Source organism: Physella acuta, unplaced genomic scaffold (assembly GCF_028476545.2).
Source record: "Physella acuta isolate Inbredline_101_S28 unplaced genomic scaffold, ASM2847654v3 ptg001130l, whole genome shotgun sequence".
NCBI lineage: Eukaryota > Metazoa > Mollusca > Gastropoda > Physidae > Physella > Physella acuta.
The window spans coordinates 131,358-152,282 of record NW_026732647.1 but is presented as its reverse complement, the minus strand read 5'-3'; the positions used below and the strand labels follow the sequence as shown (position 1 = coordinate 152,282).

The following is a 20,925-nucleotide window of genomic DNA, read 5'->3' as shown; positions in this document are numbered from 1 at the left end:
ACATACATATATATATATACATACATATATATATATATATATATATATATATATATATATATATATATATATATATATATATATATGTCATAGGTTAGACTCCGCCTCCCCTTCGACACACACGTCAAAACAGTCCATGCCACCTAATGAAGCTTCAGGTTAATTAACGACCCATACAAATACGTGTCTTTGTATAACAATATTAATATTTAAGCAATATTTACTTACACGATCACATCAAAGGGCTCAAGTTGAAGGTCGAGTAACCTCTTAACATCCGAGCATATAAATTCACAGTTGGGTTTACTGTAGCCCCATTCTTTCATGTGGTAGGCTGTCTCTTCTTGGCACAGTTGTATCTGTACGTTGATGGCATAATGTGTACTCCGTTTATGTGTGCGTTAGTGTCTACATGCGTGTACGTGTGAACGCGCGTGTGTGTTCATGTGTGTGTTCGTGAGTGTGGGTGTACTTAAGCTATATTATTGAACACATATTTACGAATTTTTCAGAAAGATCGACTCCAACAACGTATCCAGCTGGACCAACGAGCTTGGACAAAACAAAAGACAGACTTCCACCTCCACAGCCAATGTCCAGCACACGGGCGCCCTCGATGGCATCGGGGATGAAAATAGCTGAACCGTCATATCTGGAGATTATATTTAAAAATACATAAATCTTTGTTATGAACATTTAATGTTGAATTATTAAGGTATTATGTATCACGGTGTTTAAGCTTTTGGCATGAAGAATTATTTAACAATCGTCAGACCATGCCCACTCGTAGAATCAAGAAATCATCATCTATAAGAGAGAAGCAAAGGGCAGCAACCTCTCCATTCAACTTTGCGAAAGAACTTAATTTTTGTAAAAAAATAGAAAAAAAGGAAAAAAAAACGCTCAGATGTTAGATAAAAGATACCGATTTTCTATAAAATGTATTCTATTTAGTGTACATTTAACGATTTTCAAATGATATTTTGAACCAAAATTTATATATTTAACTTTCATTTTTATTCAGCTAAGTAATGTAACTAAATAGAGATTCTTACACTTTTACGAATACGCCGACTATAAATACAGAACATGTCTAATGTTTTCTCTCAGTGATAACAAAATACCCGGAGTTTAGATGAAAAAAGGGTACGATTTTGTGTCCAGCAACTCGGATGTTAAATATAACTTAAACATATCTTGTATACATATAAGTAGTTTAAGACCCACATACATGTCGCAAGTATAGACACGTTATTCTAAATATATTTACTCTAAACATTGCTATAAGATCTCTTTACGTTTTCCTAGAGCGTGGACTGATCTTTGCCAGGATTTCAGCAGCGTAGGGCGGCATAAACTCATCATTCAATCTCGCGTCCATAGCCATGTTCTCAATTAAGTTCTTGTACATCTCCTGTACTAGTTGCTGAGACTTGTTCCCGCTCATGATGAATGATGCTGATGGAACTACAAGCATATATATATTGTATATATATATACATATATATATATATATATATATATATATATATATATATATATATATATATATATATATATGTATATATATATATATATATATATATATATATATATATATATATATATATATATATACATATGCATATATATATATATATATATATGTATACATATATATATATATATATATATATATATATATATATATATATATATATATACATATGCATATATATATATATATATATATGTATACATATATATATATATATATATATATATATATATATATATATATATATATATATATATTGTATGCATATTTACATATATATATATGTAAATACATATATTCAAACCAGTTCTGAATGTACAATCAACACTTTAATCATATAGTAGGACGTGATTCAATGGTTTCAGCTGTATGATACGAATAAAACCAAGTCTACTTAAAGTCTATTAATTAAAGCAGGTACACATATCAGAAGTCTATAGCTTACTATGTGGACTTTTAGCCTGAGTTGTCATAGATCTGCTTTGGTTTTCCTTTGTGGAGTTTTGCTTTCAAAGAACTGCGTCCCTTTCTTGGTTTTCCTTACAGTAAACTAACACCCGCGTTCACTATTTGAAATAGCTATTTGGTATAACTAAGCTTTATATACACTCGTACTTATGTTAAAAGCTATGTACCACAGTACACATTTGTGTGACACCAATACGTTGGTGACTAAAAGTACAAAGAGATGCGCTCACTGAAGCGATTATCTTAATCCCATTCGTACATTAATGTCTGTTAGACAGGGATTAATCATATTGGTTTGGAGATTATATTTGCCTTTGTAAACTTCTACATAAAATATATTTTTTTCTAGCCGGCTAATTAAAAGTGCTGATGTAGTTAAAAGTACTTGCAACACATGTCTTGTTTACTCGACTACTGTCGTGGTGGAGTATGTTTAGTGTAAATAAACGGAAATGTAGGTGAATCGTTAAATTTAACTTAACAAAATTCAAGATAATTTTTGTGATAACGAATTGAAAAAACATAATTTTTTGTTGGTAGATACATTTATTTTAGCAGCACAAAATTTAAGATAATTATCTTGAAGAAGTATGTATAAAGCAACATTATTTTTAAATGTTATTAATTTTAATTTTACAAACTTTAAGATGTTTTTTTTGTTAATGATCTATAAAATTATTTTTTGTTGTTACTTTGTATGCCATCAATCTTTTTTTATCCCTCTAATGCCGGTCATAATGGATCGTTTTGCTATAATTGCTTCTTTTAATATAACCGATAGGTATTTTTAAATTTTAAAATTTCAAGACAATAGACAATACAGTTTTTTACGCAGCGAATAACCGTTTTTATGTCTATTTAAATGTAGAGACGAGTCTATACATTAACTTTTTTTTTCAGAAAGTGTCTCACACTTTTCTTAAAAATTATAAAAACTGGCTAATTAGAATTTAATGAAAATCACTATACATACCTATTTTCAGCGCACAGTCCGATATTAAAATTGTATTACATAACTAGAACGAATTTATTAATTGTTTATATGTACCATGCCTTTTTTAGAAAATTAGCTCATAGCTTAATGAAAAGTGTTGTGTAAATGTAGCCTGTAAGGCTATTTTTTAGTCACCAAAGGTATATAAATAATAGCTTTTTCAGTCTTTCTGTAATAGTTATTACTTTTTTTTACAACAATACGTTTTTTTCACGGTGCTCCCTAACAACGTCTACATAGTGACAATTTTCATTTAAATAAAATTGGTAGTAGTATAAAAATAAAATGTCACCGTAATGCACAGATTTCGGTGGATTACCAACAAGTGGAACTTTTAACAAGATAAAAGATAAGTAATTACCTTCCTAAATTTTTTTTTACAGTTTGGGTTTATACCCGTGCTACATATTTTGTAACAGCGGTTTTTCTGCCTTATTGATTCTATCGTTACACCCTGTTACTTTAGTTTTTTTTTTAACTTTTCTCAACACAACACACAAACACACAACCATGGATGTAGAATTAGAATATTGTAAACAGGGTGTGGCACTGAACAAAAAGGGCGAGGGGCTAGACGCATGGGTGGATGGTAGGTTAGAACAACGGCTAGAAAGAGAGGCTAGAGCATGGGTAGATGGTAGGTTAGAACAACGGCTAGAAAGAGAGGCTAGAGTAATAGCAAAACCTGGACAGCAAAGAAGTAGAAGCAGAAGCAACCAAGATTAAAATAAGGGCAGAAAAAGCAACAGAACTAGAAAAACTGAGACATCAGCATGAATCAACAACAAACAACACTACAACAAGATAATATTATCTGTTTATTCCAAACTTGTCAATGCTATGTTACTGCTATGTCTTTACTATTCAATTTATTTTGTTTAAATGGTGTTGTTATGTTAAAAAAAAAAAAAAAACACCCAATGTGTAAAAAGAGGTCTCCGTGCCTATTATTGTTACCGTTTTTTTTAAATTGAATATTTTGGACATGTGTCTATAATTTACGCCAAGTCTGTTAGTTTCCTCGTTATTTGTAGAAAGAAAAAAATCTATTGTTTTGCTACTACACAAGTGACATAAAAAATTAGAATAAACCTCAAAACACGTCGTAACAATAGTGCTTTTATAAATATTTAATCTCTACTTTGAATAATTCAACGGATTAATGCCATTGTACTTTTGCTACCAGTACAAGCTGTCTGCTCTTTGATGTTTCATTGTGGACAGTTATCAAAAAATTCATTAACAGAGTAAAATAAGCAGGAATTTATGATAGGATGGTAACGGATCATTTTCGTTCTTTCTCTCTCTGTCTCCCTGTCTGTTTATATAGGGCTAGGGCTAGGGCTAGGGCTAGGGCTAGGGCTAGGGCTAGGGCTAGGGCTAGGGCTAGGGCTAGGGCTAGGGCTAGGGCTAGGGCTAGGGCTAGGGCTAGGGCTAGGGCTAGGGCTAGGGCTAGGGCTAGGGCTAGGGCTAGGGCTAGGGCTAGGGCTAGGGCTAGGGCTAGGGCTGGATTTAGATCCGGATTTTATAAATCTACGTATCAAGACGTACGCTATGAAATGTATACATCTTCTAGGTCAAACTTTTACACATTACTTTAATAAAATACATAAAAAAAAACTTTTTAAAAAACCACGTTTTTCTTGTGGACTAAAAAGTAGAAAATAACTATCTACATACATTTGATGACAAAAAAACGTGGGTACGTTCACCATCAAATTTCCCGACCCATCTGCCCGACCCACGTTTTTTGTCATCAAATGTATGTAAATAGTTATTTTCTACTTTTTAGTCCACAAGAAAAACGTGGTTTTTTAAAAAGTTTTTTTTTATGTATTTTATTTTCTCCTTTTTAGTCCGTTGCTACACATGAAAAACGTGGTTTTTAAAAAGTTTTTTATATAGTTTATTTTCTACTTTATCTAATCACTTGATTAAGTATGACTTGACTAAGTGTTTTTAAATACACGGACTAAAAAAATCTTGAGCGACCGATACGCTTTAAACAGAGAAAGGGTGTAATTTACGTTGCTGGCGTGGAGATCTACTCACGAATCACGTGATCAAATCTCCCATAAACAAACAAATAAACGCGAAGCTGAGTTAAGGAAAAACGTGTTTATGTGTATTTTAGCATGCCCAGCGTACCAACCGTGTCACCGTTAACAATGTGTTACCGTGTCCGTTCTCCTTTTTAGTCCGTTGCTACACATAAAAAACGTGGTTTTTTAAAAAGTTTTTTTTAAGTATTTTATTTTCTCCTTTTTAGTCCGTTGCTACACATGAAAAACGTGGTTTGTAAAAAAGTGTTTATAAATACACGGACTAAAAAAATCTTGAGCGACCAGGATTCGAACCTGGGTTGTCGCGGCCACAACGCGAAGTACTAACCACTATACGATCACGGCCAGCGCGCTCACATCGATTGGGGCCGAAGTAACTGTGTCAATAGGCCTCAAGTCTTGTCGGTATCTTTAGAAATCATGTCCTCAATTTTATGGTCCTTGGGGCGTAATTAAATTAAGCTAATTACGGTCACTAATTGCTAGTTTTTATGATTGCATCTGAAATTGTTAGGCGAAAGTAGCATGCATGCCCAATTTCAGGTCTCTAGAGCAATCAGAAGTGGGCTAATTTTCTATGTCAATTTTAACAACAAACAAACAAACGCGAAGCTGAGTTAAGAAAAACGTGTTAAAAACAACCTAATCACCATTGAATAGCCGGGTTTTAAACGGAAACATTTTAGTCTCTTAATCAGTGTGTACATTTAATATGACGTTCTGTTGACTAATAATGTAGGCCTATATAATTTGTAAATTAATATATATATTTTAATATGTCGGCTTTTTAGGTATATTAAGTTAGTAAAGCACATTGCGTTTTTACAAATAACTATTTTTAAAAATATATTTCTCAAACATGTATAACGTTAAAGTATATAGGTCTATAATTCACAAGCAAAGGGTACCGAAGGCTAGTTAAACATAATGCAAATTAATTACCAATATTATTTAAGTGTCTGTTAATATAAATCGCAATTTAAAGTATGTTGTGTCAAACACATGTAAGAGAGATAATCCTGTTTTTATTGGTTCAGCAATCGTTTTTTTTTTAATTTTAGTTAAAAGAATAAAACAACAAGACTATATCCAAGGGAAATAAACATGATCTAATTTCAATTCAGAGTTTAGGTAAAGTTGTTTATAATTACCTACATGAATTTAATTCCAATATATTATCATTATTAATTTTAATTAATATTTATTAGGAAATATCTAAACTAAACAAATTGCATAACAAATTTGGTCGACGTAAAGGAGAATTCAGATTAAGGTAGTTAAAGTAATTGTTTTATTTAAAACCAGTGATAGTGTAACAAGATTATACGTATTAAGGGACATAAGCCAAGGTATACTGTATAGTAGGTAAAATCATGTTTGACTGTAATGGCCTGCATTTTACATATATCAGCTATCTTAAATTCAAATAATTTCTACAGTAACTGTATTATTTCAGTTGTTATTTTTTAAAATCAGAAACCATTGGAAATTTTTTAAAATATGTTTTAATCACGATTTCATTTTAAAGCTATAAATAAAATTAAAAATAAAAGCTGATTGATTAAGTGCAAATTACGTAAAAAAATAAAATTTTGTTGCTTTTGTTGTGTTTTTATTTGTTCTTCTTGAGTTATTTATTTTTCTGAAGTATAGTATTTATTAGAAATACTAATACATACAAATGAAAAGATTACAAGAATAAGGACGGCCTTATCAAATGGTATAGCTTACGACTGCTGTTCCGTAAGTCAGGAGTTCAGACACCAGGCTAGAGTCAGTTTATCGCTCATTAGTCCTCATATGTGATAACTTTAAGGAAATCAGGGCTGCTATATAGAGTGCTGGCCAAACAATACCCCCGTATTCAAATATAGTAAAAACAGATCAAATCTACTCTAACTCCCCTTTATCGCTTTGGTACGAACGAGGAAGTTTGATGACGATGAGTGTTGCCGAAAATAAATCCTATCAATACAGAAGATTTGAAAATTTATTTTATTTATAGACATTTATAGACAGGTACCTGAGTCAAGTGGGCTGAGAAAATTCAACGATTCGAACTCAAGACTTCCAGGTTAGCTGTTGTGTGTTTACTCTCCGACCACGTCGTCCCCTTATGTTTAATGCTCAGGTGAAGGAGATAAAATAGTATTTTAGGTGATAGAATATGTATGTGATTCTATAAGAGATGAGTGGACCGGATGTGGGGAGGGGGGGGGGGGGGTTAAATGTATGTGGTTTGTTGATATAATATACAGTATCCCAGTATCATAACGCTGACGTCTTCTAAGGCAACCTGTTATACAAAATATGTCGGTCGATGTATTGTTCTCTTATCAACAATAACAATACGTTCCTTTCCACTACATGGTCTTTATCTACCATTAGCGTGTATATAATAAAGCCTAACTTCTGTGTCCAGATTGTATCGTGTGTTCCCTGTTGTTTAATACGTCAGGCGTTTGTAACTCAACAATGTGGAGGTCGGGCAATGAATTGATGCCATACAGCACAGTCAACTTTGGCCCCGCATTTCAATTTAATCACTTGAAATATTAATTAGCCCAGATGTTGATCTACCATTGTCTAGTTGAAACGTATGAAATTATGGCAACAGCTTGCGTTGAATAATTGACAGGTTTTATTTTTGAATGAAAAAAAAACCCACATAGGTTTCCTGTCAGTCCACATACACATGTGTGTTATTTACTAACTTTTATAGGAATCGTGTATTTTTTTTTCTCATATATTTATCTCCTAAAAAATAACTTTGTAGGCGAAGGATTTTTAGGTCGGAGTTAAAGATACCTACATTTGGCAAACAATAGATGACCTCAAATTTTGTTTGTTTACCCTGAATGCACTTGTCTAGCAATATAAAACGCCATAATGTATCTAACTATTAGACGTGTTTAATAAATTATGACAAAGAAACAATTAAAAATATCCAGTTCAATAGTGTAAGGAGAGATTTGGTTTTGTAAGGAATTAAAAGATGGGGGTAAGGATAGGGAGCAGTGTTTCTTCCAGACTTTTTTCTCCGTGGGGGCATTTGAAATTTTCGGGGGGGGGGGGGGGGGAGGGCGGTAGACTTTCTTTGGGGGGGGGGGGCGGCAACTGTTAAAAGTATATATGAGGGGCTCAGTGGAAAAAGTACTTAAGTGTATTTTGAGAGTTTTGAGAAAAATGAGTGCAAAGTTTTTAAATTGTTATTGAAATACCAAAACAGCTGATGCAGATTATTTAAATTAAGCTACTTCGGTACTTTTTCCATGGCCCAAATTTACAGGGATGGTTAAGGGGAGGTAGTCAAATAACATACCGGTCTTAACTCATTTTTGACAAAATGTAACTTAAGTACTTTTTCCACTGAGCCCTTCATATTTTCTATATAAATAATATAAATTTCATTTCGTTCGGGGGGGGGGGGGGGCGGTAGAATTTTTCCGGTGGGGCTTAGCACCCCCCCCACCCCCTAAAGAGATGCCTGGAAGAAACTAAACTCTGATAGGGAGTGGGGGAAATCGTGCGTGGAAAATGTGTTCTTTTTTGGCGCAGAAGTCTATAGTTTGTGCTTCAGATGGGTCGAATACGGATGTAGCCATATTCTTCGTGGCTATTCTTTTAATATTTTGTCCCATAAACAATTCTTTTAATTATGTACACATAGAAAACAACATCTGTTTATGTATCAACTATAAACTAATATATTTGCATCTTTATATTCAATATTTAAATAATTTGTGTGGCATAAAAAGTAGTATCTTATCAAGAAGAGTAATTAAAAAAATAAAAGCCTAATAAATGATTGAGCGATAGCACTTTGTAAACAGTGCGAAGGTTGAGGAGTTCAAGACTCTATCTATGTATCTCTTTCCTAATAGCTGAGATACCAAAGGGTATCAAAATAAAATCTGATTTGGTAATTCTATGGCCTTAAGGAGCTGAACTCCTGATTGATTTAATACTTTTCTCTACTTGATGGGTTACTGCCCTCAAACTTAAAACCTGGGTTAGCAAATATGTGCTTTTCTGGTTCGACCAAGCATACCTCTACAGTAATAAGAAAATAGAATAAAACGTGCATAATGCATACATTAACATACTAAATTTCATTTCGTCGTCAGTTAGAAAAAACTCTTATAAAATATAATTTATTCTGTTTACATCATTTTGCAAAAGAAAACACATTTCAATTGAAGACAGATCATGTAAGATGCAACACTTTTTTCTATAATAAAATACTAAAATGTGCAATATCATACATAAGGAAAACTACGTGTTCTTGAGACGTGTGTGTGTGTGTGTGTGAAAAGTGGTTACAAAAGTTAGGAGGGTACACATAGTTAAGGGGTGGGGATTTTCTTTGATGTTATTAGTCCAAAGAAAGATGGATATAAATTATGGAAGAAGTTGTGAATGTTTGTGTCAGTCATGTAGTCAAACTATATATATATATATATATATATATATATATATATATATATATATATATATATATATATATATATATATATATATATATACTTATATATATAAATGTATATATATATATATCACCAGATAATGATATTTATATAGAAAGATATAAATTATATAGTTAATATTACATCTTATAATATTACGTATGCGTGTGTTAAGCGTAATACTAATAAACATATCTGTTTATTAAAATAAATTAAAATCATGCACAATGCAATGTGATATACAGTATTTACCTGACATATATAATGTACTTTAAAGGCAAATGTTTTTTAAAGGACAGAGAAATAATTGCAAACTCTGTTTATATTAATTTTTAAACAGCTTTTTATTTAGATCCTTAAAGTATTCGTTGTTATATTCACACTGAAAAAAAATCAAATTATATACATTCATCATGTGTTTAGAATATATATATATATATATATATATATATATATATATATATATATATATATATATATATATATATACTTGGCATACTGCATACCTTCACTTAGGTTTTCAAAAACATTTGAGAATTTGAATACTTAATTATTTAGTGACGGCTGCGGTGTTGAGTGCTTGCATTTAAACGGTAATGCTAATTTTAGAGAAAATGTTGTTGTTCTTTTTTGTTGTGTAACGTCCATTTTCAGAGAAAATATTGGAAAGTTCAAAATGTATGACTAAAATGGAATTAGAACTAGTGAGGTACATGAACAGTCTATCTCAAAATTTATATTACATTGACTTTTAAAATTATTAACTTATTTAATTAAGATACGTACCGTAAAAAAAAACTTAATTTTTTTTTTACTGAAACAAATGCTATACTTCGTCATTTTCTGTTTATGTTTAAAAAAAGTATACAATTGTTTTAAAAATAATTATTTTAAAAAATTGAAACGAATGACGTATGTCTTTGTTTACTTTTTTACAAACAATTAATTATAAGAAAATACATCATCTGGCAAATATAATGACCCTAAGGGTTTTTTTTTTTTTTTGACGTGAATAATGATTTTTTGTTATCCTCCGGTGGCTGTCTACGACCTCACAAAATATTAGGGAGATCGTTCGTCAATATATTTATAGATATCTTATATAAGGAGAATTTTATAGCCCTCGTTGAGGGCTTTGAGTTTGACCAACAGTTTTTCCATACGGCCTAGTCATCTACATAGGTGCATGTAAAAACATTGCTTGATGAATAGAGGTTTTTACCCATCTACAGATTTTTCCCGGATGTGGCAAGTTTTTTCTGACACCCCTAGGTGTTCTCCTACCACCTCACAAAATATCAAGTCAGGTCGTACGGCAAGAAACTTTTTCGTTATATAGTTCAAATAAGGAGATTTTCACTCGCGGTCATGTTTTAGCCCTCGTCGAGGGCTTTGAGTCTAACCGACAGTTATCCCTAAAGGCCAAGCCGTTTACCTAGGAGCACGGAAAAAATTAGCCAGATATACTGAGTTTAAGTACCCTAAAATCCGCGTTGAAATGACCTGCTGTTTTTCCGATAAAATTATATAGGGAAATACAACTGGTCAGTTTTGACCCCTTTACGATTTTTTCATAGATACGCCGAGTTTTTTGTGACATCCCTAGGAGTTCTCCTACCACCTTACAAAATATCAAAGGAAGTCGTTCGGCAAGAAATTTTTCATTATATAGCTCAAATAATAAGATTTTCACTTGCGGTCATGTTTTTGCCCTCGTCGAGATGTCCCTAAAGGCCAAGCGATTCACCTAGGAGAATGCAAAAAAATTAGCCAAATATACTGAGTTTAAATAACCTAAAATCCGCGTTGAAATGACCCTCTGTTTTCCCATAAAATACAAAGATTATTTAGGGAAATACAACTGGTCAGTTTTGACCCCTTTACGAAGTTTTCCCAGATATGAAGAGTTTTTCTGACACCCTTAGGTGTTCTCCTACCACCTCACAAAATTTCAAAGGGGGGCGTCGGACAAAAGTTTTTTTGTCGTAAAAGAGCGCATATAAATAGAATTTCACTTGCGGTCAATTTTTAGCCCACGTCGAGGGCTTTGAGTGAAACCGACAGTTTGCCCCAAGGCCAAGTAATTTACCTATAAGCTTGCCTAAAATTAGCCAGATGTAAAGACGGTAAATGTCCTAAAATCCGTTTTGAAATTACCTTCTATTTTTCCCATAAAATACAACGATTATATAGGGAAATACGAGTGGTCCGTTTTGACCCATTTCCAGAGTTTTTTCCAACACCCCTAGGCAATCTCCTACCACCTCACAAAATATCAAAGGGGTTGTTCGGCAAAAGTTTTTTTTCGTAATGTAGCCCATAAAAGGCGCCGGCCAGTCGAGGTCAATTTTGACCCCCTTTCCGTGGACTTTTCGGCCAACCATCACCGGCACTCGTGTTTTATTGCCCCAAGGCATCATCGTGCCAAATTTTACGCGCCCACGGCGCCGGGAAGTGCCCAATCGGGCACTTGACCACTTTGCTATATATATATATATATATATATATATATATATATATATATATATATATATATATATATATATATATATAATAAAAAGCTCAATTCTGTATGTAAAAATAAGTTTGTTTGTTTGTCGTTGACATACTTCCATGGATTTAAGTGTTAGACTATTATCGTGCTCATAGTCTAAATGTATGAGTTAAAAAATTACTATTGAAAGTGTTGGGAAATAATTTTCATTTTTCAAACTGATAGTAATAATTGTGGGCATGTTCATTAAACATAATTTTAAAAAAATAACAAAAATTCTAATTATGTCTGAAAATTATTTATATTTAGTCCTTTAGCACTTACTTCCCTTTGATAAATTAGGAAAACACAATTACTGCCATTTATAAAACATTGCATTAGTGGAAAAGAATTTACTTTTTATTACTTTGTTTTGAGGTTGGGAAAAAAATAATTACATAATTAGCGGGGATTGATCAAGTGCAAATGTTGTAGGTATTTTACGAATAAGCTTGGAGTATTATAATTGTTCATTTGGTTTGGTTTGGCACCTACGTTCATTTAAGTGAGTGCAAAAGACTATGAATAAGTTGGGGTACTGTAGTCGATTATTAAGCTGAAACAGGCGATTCTGCCCCGGGCTAGACTGTGAGCACTTTGCGTTTATGTTTGCGTTAGTGTTTTCTTTGTGATTAGGTTGGGTTTGCGTTAGTGGTTGCGTTTTGATTTGGTTCGTTTTTGTTCTTTCTTTTTTCGTTTTCGTTTGTGTTTTTTTCTTTGGATTTGTGTTTGTATTTGTGTTTGTGGTTGGTTTTGCGTTTGGATTTGGTTTGTTTTCGTTTGCTTTTTCGTTTGTGTTTTTTTCTTTGGGTTTGTGTTTGTGGTTGGTTTTGCGTTTGGATTTGGTTTGTTTTTGTTTACTTTTTCGTTTGTTTTTTTCTTTGTGTTCGTATTGGTGTTTGTGGTTGTGTTTGTTGTTAGGTTTTTGTTTTCGTTTGTATTTGTAATTGTGTTAGCGTTATGTTTGCGTTTTGTTGTTTTGGTTGGTTGTGGTTTGGGTGGGCACTGCCGGGTTTATGATGATTACTAAACACACAGGTAATAGTCTTTAACAGAAAGGTTTTTCACAGAAGCCAGAGCAGGGCCTGGCCGGGACGGCTAGTATATATATATTTGAAATTTCATTGGACATATACTTCTGAAACTACAATGTACAATGTGATTTAACTCTAGTTAAAATAAATTGTGTAAATCTGATATTTTTTTCGTTTTCTAACATGTTTATAGCACTGATAAAAATAAGGTGTAGGATATTTTTTTTAAAACAAATAGCTTAATTAGTGTATAGACTACTTGTTCTTAAAAATATAACAAGTTGTTTTGCAATGTATCACATACAGCCTATAAATTAATAAAACAAAATGATTAATCTAAATCTACGATGGAACGTAATTTGTTAAACATAAATTTGTTATATAGTGTTATATTATGCATTGTTATATGAAATTAATATTTTATAATCTATATGTGCTAAATAGGTTTTAAAATGTAACATCTATAAATGTAAACGTCTAAATACTTCATCAACCTTGTAAAAATAAATAGTCTTGCATGTCATCTAGAATTTTATTATTCAAATATAATGTATGTTGCCAATCTTACCATAGGATAAATGGGCTTAGGATAATTGTCCCCATTTCTGCGTAGTTTTGCCAAATAAGTAAATGGATTCTGGTTCTAAAGAAAATAACATTTTCAATTTGTATGACATATTTGATATTTTTTAATAATTCGATATTTTTAAATTAATTAAGACTGTTTTGGAAATAATACCTCTCTCCTTAAAACTCTTATACTTACATTATGTGCAAAAATGTGTTCATCACATTGTTGAATAGAAAAATACTTCGCGTATTTAGAAGCAGCCAAAATACTAGAAAGATATTGATCAATTTTTACAGGAACATTTTTCTGAAACATGAGATAACATTGCATATAAATATGTTAACCAAAATATAATTATGTTTGAGAAATTGAAGTTTTTGATAAAGCTTAAATATAAAAACACTGTTTTATCTTGTGTTTTTTTTTTCTTTTAAAATATGTCATATACATTATTTATAATTATTAAAATTCAAATTTAAAATACCATAAATGTCAAATCAACATCCCATTTGAAGAGATCCTCGTTGTTCTTGCAATTCCCATCATAGACCACAATGGCAGCTGGTCCATTCATTTTTGGGACACACTTAAAAAGTCTGTACACAGCACAACAGTAGTTAACTCCCCCTGTACAATTTATAACGTATTTATGACTTAGCCCATTGTAAACAAAATAATGACAGTCAAGTTATTTGCTAACCGTGTTATCATTTTAAGTTAAACAAGACATAATTACAATGTAATAACAGAGAATCGGTATATGTGTACATGTTAGTACATTAAAATGGTATAAGATGAATTAACAAAATTAGGATACATTGATACATTTTTTGGGGTACAAATCTCGATCCTAGTATTCACCACTATATTGTTCCCGCTTTAAATCGTGTAAATTCCTATTACAGACTTAGCCAAAATGTGATTTTCAAGACATCTGTCTACATTTAAGTTGCAGTGAAAAAGCAGATGAATTTAAAACATATCGTGAACATCAAGTGAACATCAAACCAAACAATGCATTTTCTGAATGTATTGAATGTTGATCCGAGATACAAAAGAGTGCGGTTTAAAAACGACTAATTCAAAACACAAAGCCCATAAATAAGAGTTCTAACTTCAGTACGATTTCATAAAAGAAATAAACATTTAGTTCCTGAAAATCCAAATAGGACTGATAGTTATATTGTAACTTGAATCCCATATTTAATTTTAAAGTTAATATAAGGTAGGTTTTTACTCACAATCGCTTTAAAAATTCCAAATCTAAAGTTCAACACCTACTTAGATCGTGCTTTAATTTCTCGTTTTCAAATTGAAATGCATCAGCAGCGAATAGGAGGTAAGGCTCTGAGAACCCGTGTCTGCTTGTTGTGTCTTTTAGCTCTGACCACACCATAGCATTGGTGATTCCATAGCCTGAAAACAAATCGATCAGTTAATTAATCGATGTAATTGGTTCCCTTATAAGTGATAAAGCAACTTTAATGTTATTTAAACTAAAAAGAGATGTTATCAAATCTATAAGTATTTTGTTAAATCACACCATACATGAATACTTAAAAAAAATTCTTACAGAAATTCACTTACAAGTGTACATTGGATTATCTTTTACTTCATCACATTGCTTGATATCGGAATATATGTCACTGTTGTAGAATTCTCCACCTTCCTTTAACAAAATGTTTTGAGTTTTTAATTACAGCATACGTTTTTAGTATTTTTGAAGCAATGTAAAATAACCACATTTTATTTAAAAAAAAGAAAGCTCTTCAACTTTCTTATCCTAGTGTTTAACTTACCTTCAGTAAACTGAATATATTGCGTAACAGGTTTTCCTTATCAGGAATTAAACACAACAGCCCGTTTGCTCTAATTCAAAGTAAAAGAAAAAGTACATAGTGTGATTCAAAAGATAGAATTTATATATTAGCCTGCCCTGGGAATGTCTGACGAAATATATAAGAAGGGTTTCATCAATGCATTACCAATCCTATATTCCTTTATTCTAATAAGTGTGATCTTTTTCGAAAACTTGAGTTTTTAAATGTAAACAATGTCTGTGCTTGAATCACATTTATCGGGGCACGGGTTTACCTAACTCAAGCGTACGATAATCACTTATCGTAATAGTGAAGTAAAACACAAGTGACCGCCTAGGTGTCAGGGACGTAGAGGACCGCTTTCAAGAGCCCTAGGCTACAGTACCGCAGGGGTGCCGCCTATGGCCTCTGGCTGCTTAAAACTACCATAGGCGCCACTGCGGTCATTGGAAAGACCGGGCGCTGCTTCTGTTAAATTGAATTTTCCAACAAAGAAATCATCGCGGGAGTATACTCATTTATCCCTTAAAATTTTATGACAATCGGATGAACGCTATTCGACCTTTATATATAGAGAAAATAGAGAAAATCAAGCATTCCAGGACGCCGCCATTGCGCAATTAAAAACCTCCCCAAAAGTGTTCTAATCAACTCATGGTGATCGGATTAACGGCGTCAAACCACCATCGACTGATATTCTTTTACATCGTATAAAGAGAAGAATTGAAACGCCCCCCCCCCCCCCCTGCGAATTTAAACGTGTTTTTTTTCACAGACACATCCCGAGGAGTATTCTCTACAACTTCAGAAAGGTTTCATGGCGATCGGATAAAATATAACGTGATGCATAAAATACAAACAAACATAATTTGCTTCATAAATATAAGGATGCAAATAAGAAAGATATAAAGAAATAAAGACAGACAAAGAGAGAATGAGACGTATTTATAAAATGTTTGTTTCTGAAATTTACTTAGTTTAATATTACATTGTCTAATTTGTGATTATTGGCAATATGTTTTACTTACACAATAACATCAAAGGGCTCAAGCTGAAAATCCAATAACTTCTCAACATAGGTGCATATAAATTCACAGTTGGGTTTACTGTAGCCCCATTCTTTCATGTGGTAGGCTGTCTCTTCTTGGCAGAGTTTGATCTGTTTAACACATCATTAAAAGAGTTGATCTTTAGGTCCGAACTGAACTTTAAGCCTCAACATCTACCTAAACAACCTTAACCTCGAACTGAATCTGAACCGCAACCTCTACGTAAAACACAACTTTAAATCGGAAAGTGTAGCTCATCTATCTCTAACACAACGATTTTTGGGGATTTTTGTGAAGCGATGGTGCTCTTAATCCCTTAATATGAGTCATAACAAAGTTACAAATACAAAGTATAAAGTAAGAGTTAAAGAATACCATTTTTTCTTCTGAAAATCTTCAGCAGCCAGTTAGAATTCGTTTTTAAAAAAAAAGGAATGAGAAAAAAATTAACATTACGCTTTCTTCAGAAAAATCAACGCCAACGACGTATCCAGCTGGACCAACGAGCTTGGACAAAACAAAAGACAGACTTCCACCTCCACAGCCAATGTCCAGCACACGGGCGCCCTCGATGGCATCGGGGATGTAAATAGCTGAACCATCATAGCTGTAGGTAGGGAACAAAAATCGTAGCGTGGTTAACTCCGTCTCTACTATAAATAAAACTTTAATTTAAACTTTTATTATGTTTGTTTATCTATTCTGTAAAGTAACTATAAATTGTGTTATTTTTATAGCTTAAAAATGAATAACATTAATTTTTCATTTAACCGTTTACATACCTCCTCCTTGTACGTTCGCTGATCTTTGACAAAATGTTTCTGGCGTACGACGGTACAGCCTCAATATTTAACCTTGTGTCCACGTCAAAATCCTGATACAGCTTGAAGTACATCTCCTTTATAATTTTCTGAGACATGTTTTCATCCATCTTAGTGTTGACGCTGCTGAGTTGGTGGAAAGTATAAGAAATAAATTAAAGTTTCTGAGATGGTTGCATCCATCTTAGTGTTGACACTGCTGAGTTGGTGGAAAGTATAAGAAATAAATTAAAGTATATGAGATGGTGTCATCCATCTTAGTGTTGATACTGCTGAGTTGGTGGAAAGTATAAGAAATAAATTAAAGTTTCTGAGATGGTTTCATCCATCTTAGTGTTGATACTGCTGAGTTCGTGGAAAGTATAAGAAATAAATTAAAGTTTCTGAGATGGTTTCATCCATCTTAGTGTTGACACTCCTGAGTTGGTGGAAAGTATAAGAAATAAATTAAAGTTTCTGAGATGGTTTCATCCATTTCAGTAGAAACAATTGACTAAGTTGAAATGACAACGCAGAGAAAGGACAAAAAATAATTGTATTATAATTGTTTTTACTCATATTAGTTTACACGTATGAGCAGATGAAAAGCACAATCTATATAATTCTAAGTGCAACTAGGTTTGTTTCTTTTCTAATTTAGTGAATATTTTTGTATATTATGTTTACTGATTTTTTTCTAATGAAATATGCCTTATATACCTAATTTTACAAGAACCCTTTATAAAATATGCTTTTAAATATTCACATTTATAATAAACTTAATACCTGTGTTGAAGACAGACTGACTATTGTACCGTATAATCTTTAATACATGAAGTGGGTGTATGGTATACAAAGATTTACTATGAGAATATCAAAAGATTGAAAAGAATGTGATGTGAATACGCTGAAATATTCACGCCATTAAAAAAGCGCTCTACTTGTTCAGCTAAATAATGGGAATAAAACCCTGACTGGGAGCTTTTAATTTTATGTTCAAAGAATAAATTAGACTATTTAAATAATAAGTTTTTTCTCATCATCTATCAACACAACCACTGTTAGGATGCAAATTCTGCTGTTACCATATTTCATGAGCCGTGTTTGACATTGAAGTGTGTGAACCAGCTGTGGCAGTAATTTATTCAAACAAATGTATTCAAGTGGTAATTCAAGCGGTCAATGGAGTCCTTCACATGTCTTACGTTATAATATGGATATGGGTGTGACAACTGCACCTGCTACTAAATAACCCACCAAAACAGTGGGGGGGGGGGGGGTTAGAGTTCTTAGACCCCATTTCAGTTGCCAATTACATGAATTGATATTGCATTACTATAATTTGACAGCACAGTAGTTGATTTTGATAATTATAATAAATTATATATATATATATATATATATATATATATATATATATATATATATATATATATATATATATATATATATATATATATATATATATTGATCTTTACCCCCGTTTGTGTAGACCTAAGTTAACCATTACACCTTTCATACTTTTCAATGTGTCTCCTAGTATCTGATTTTAAGTCTTATTAAATAAGAATAACGGTTTGAAATAAGGGTTTGATTTGCAAGGTGCAAAAATACGTCCCTTGCAACCAAAACTAAGTCCTTTCTAAAACAGTGAAAACACAAATGAATGTGCCGACCCGCTGAACTTGTTACCTCCCCTTCGTTTCAAATCGTTTAAAAACTAAATAATCTGCTCCTAATAGCCGTCACTAGTTCGACCCGGCTCTGCTATTGTAAACATAATGGTTACACACATCCTACATGGACGTGTTGATTGGAAAAAGGTTGAAGTTCTACTCATTATAGATAGTGATGAACAGAAGTTAAGCATACAATATGTAGGGAAAAAATAATTCCCAGGCGTGCAATGATAGTCCTGGAAATAATTGACTTTATGTACAAGTAAAGTATTAGCTTCTAAGGCAAAAGAAAAACCATAATTGTAGAATTTAAAAGATTAGATGATTTAAAAGTTATTGCTGTTTTATTATTTATTACATTACATTTATCTAGTTTAATTTCATCACAATAACTAAATAAAATTATAATATACTAAAGTTATCTCTTATTTCTTAAATTAAATGATATTATAGCGATTGCATATTAATTTGTGCAGAGAACATTTTTGACGCTTTCAATTAGTTTTTTTTTTTTTATGAAACAATCGTGTAGTGGATCAGTTATATTTTTTCCTTCGTATCCAAGACACACGGAACACATGAAGTAGAGTTTAACTGTTTCATTAAACTCAAGCTATTGAAGCCTTACATTAATTGCTGGTCACTTTTTCCAGGCGTTTTCTTTCCCTAACTTGAGTAAAGTACGCATACTGCTTCGGGATCCACAACGACCACTTTAAGTCAAGTTTTGTATTTTTGCAATTATCAAAAGTAATCAACTTACCTTTTTCTTAGGTCTTGATTGCTGCAAACCTGATTATGATAAAAAAATATTTCTTGTTTTATTTTTAGGTAAGATGATAAAACAATTGACGTGATTTTACCTCAAAATGAGTTATCTGCCTTAGACTGAGTTAGTACTGACTGAGTAGGCCTACATTCATACCGATCACCGTTAAATACTAAAACGGAAAGGTGCTCGTCCACTTATACTTAATTAATCCACTTGAATATTGAACGACCATTGAATAATTTATTAATTTATTAATCCCAAATGCAATCACTCAAGTACTATCTTCACATCAATTCATTATTCATGTTTATTAATCATTTAGACTGGAGCCTAAATGTCAATGGACATCTGCATGTGAGCAAATGGAATGGAAGCCATATGACAAGTAGATTTACAAAAAGATTATTTATATATATATATATATATATATATATATATATATATATATATATATATATATATATATATATATATATATATAATGCCTACTTTGGGTCCCAAAAAAAGATTGTTGCTTTGGTGAGGGATTTTATTGTCTAGTTCCATTACTGCCATTGCAATTTTAATTGGTTCAAAAAAAAAAATGTTTCCACTCTCTAAAAAACATAACATACTTTATTTTGGTTCAAATTAGAGTCGTTTACTTAAAATCTAGGTGTGCTGAATCCTACGAGATTACTGTAAAGAAAAACTAATATACAGTAATTTATCAAGTGGTGTTGTCAATAGCTTGAGGTAAGGTGGATAAACATGTAACGAAAACACACAATTACTAACAAATCCACGAGTGTTTAAAATAATTAATAATAGAATGGAATTTCAAGTGATAAATAAATTAAAGAACGTACACAGGCCGATTGTATATATATATTTAAATGCCTCATTGTGTGTCATTGAGCTTGTTATAAATTAATTAATGACAAGCATTCTCCACGTCGGTTTCTGAAACAGCCACGGGCATAGATATCCTATACATAACAGCCATCTCCGTGAGAAGAATGGTCGTTGTTTCGTTTCCATTTTACGTGTCAAAAATGTGTACATTATTCCGCGTCAGATGCGTTGTAATATTGTTTGTATTTCTACACTTTCTCTTCGTATTTACCTATGTTTACATTCAAAACTGTTAAGCTTCAATA

The 20,925-nt window shown here is 32.1% G+C and overlaps 2 protein-coding genes across 2 annotated transcripts; both read right to left on the bottom strand.

The window, feature by feature from the left end:
• Nucleotides 1-224: 224 nt before the first annotated feature.
• LOC131956142 (arsenite methyltransferase-like) lies at nucleotides 225-1,447 on the bottom strand. Its single transcript, XM_059320566.1, has 3 exons — nucleotides 1,299-1,447; nucleotides 502-652; nucleotides 225-359 (listed from the first exon to the last, which is right to left on the bottom strand). The coding sequence occupies exons 1-3, from the start codon at nucleotides 1,445-1,447 to the stop codon at nucleotides 225-227; spliced, it is 435 nt and encodes a 144-aa protein (XP_059176549.1).
• A 13,798-nt stretch (nucleotides 1,448-15,245) lies between these two features.
• Nucleotides 15,246-17,466, bottom strand: LOC131956141 (arsenite methyltransferase-like). Its single transcript, XM_059320565.1, has 5 exons — nucleotides 17,318-17,466; nucleotides 16,992-17,142; nucleotides 16,515-16,645; nucleotides 15,466-15,535; nucleotides 15,246-15,335 (listed from the first exon to the last, which is right to left on the bottom strand). Exons 1-5 carry the CDS (start codon nucleotides 17,464-17,466, stop codon nucleotides 15,246-15,248), a joined length of 591 nt encoding a protein of 196 aa, XP_059176548.1.
• Nucleotides 17,467-20,925: the final 3,459 nt, after the last annotated feature.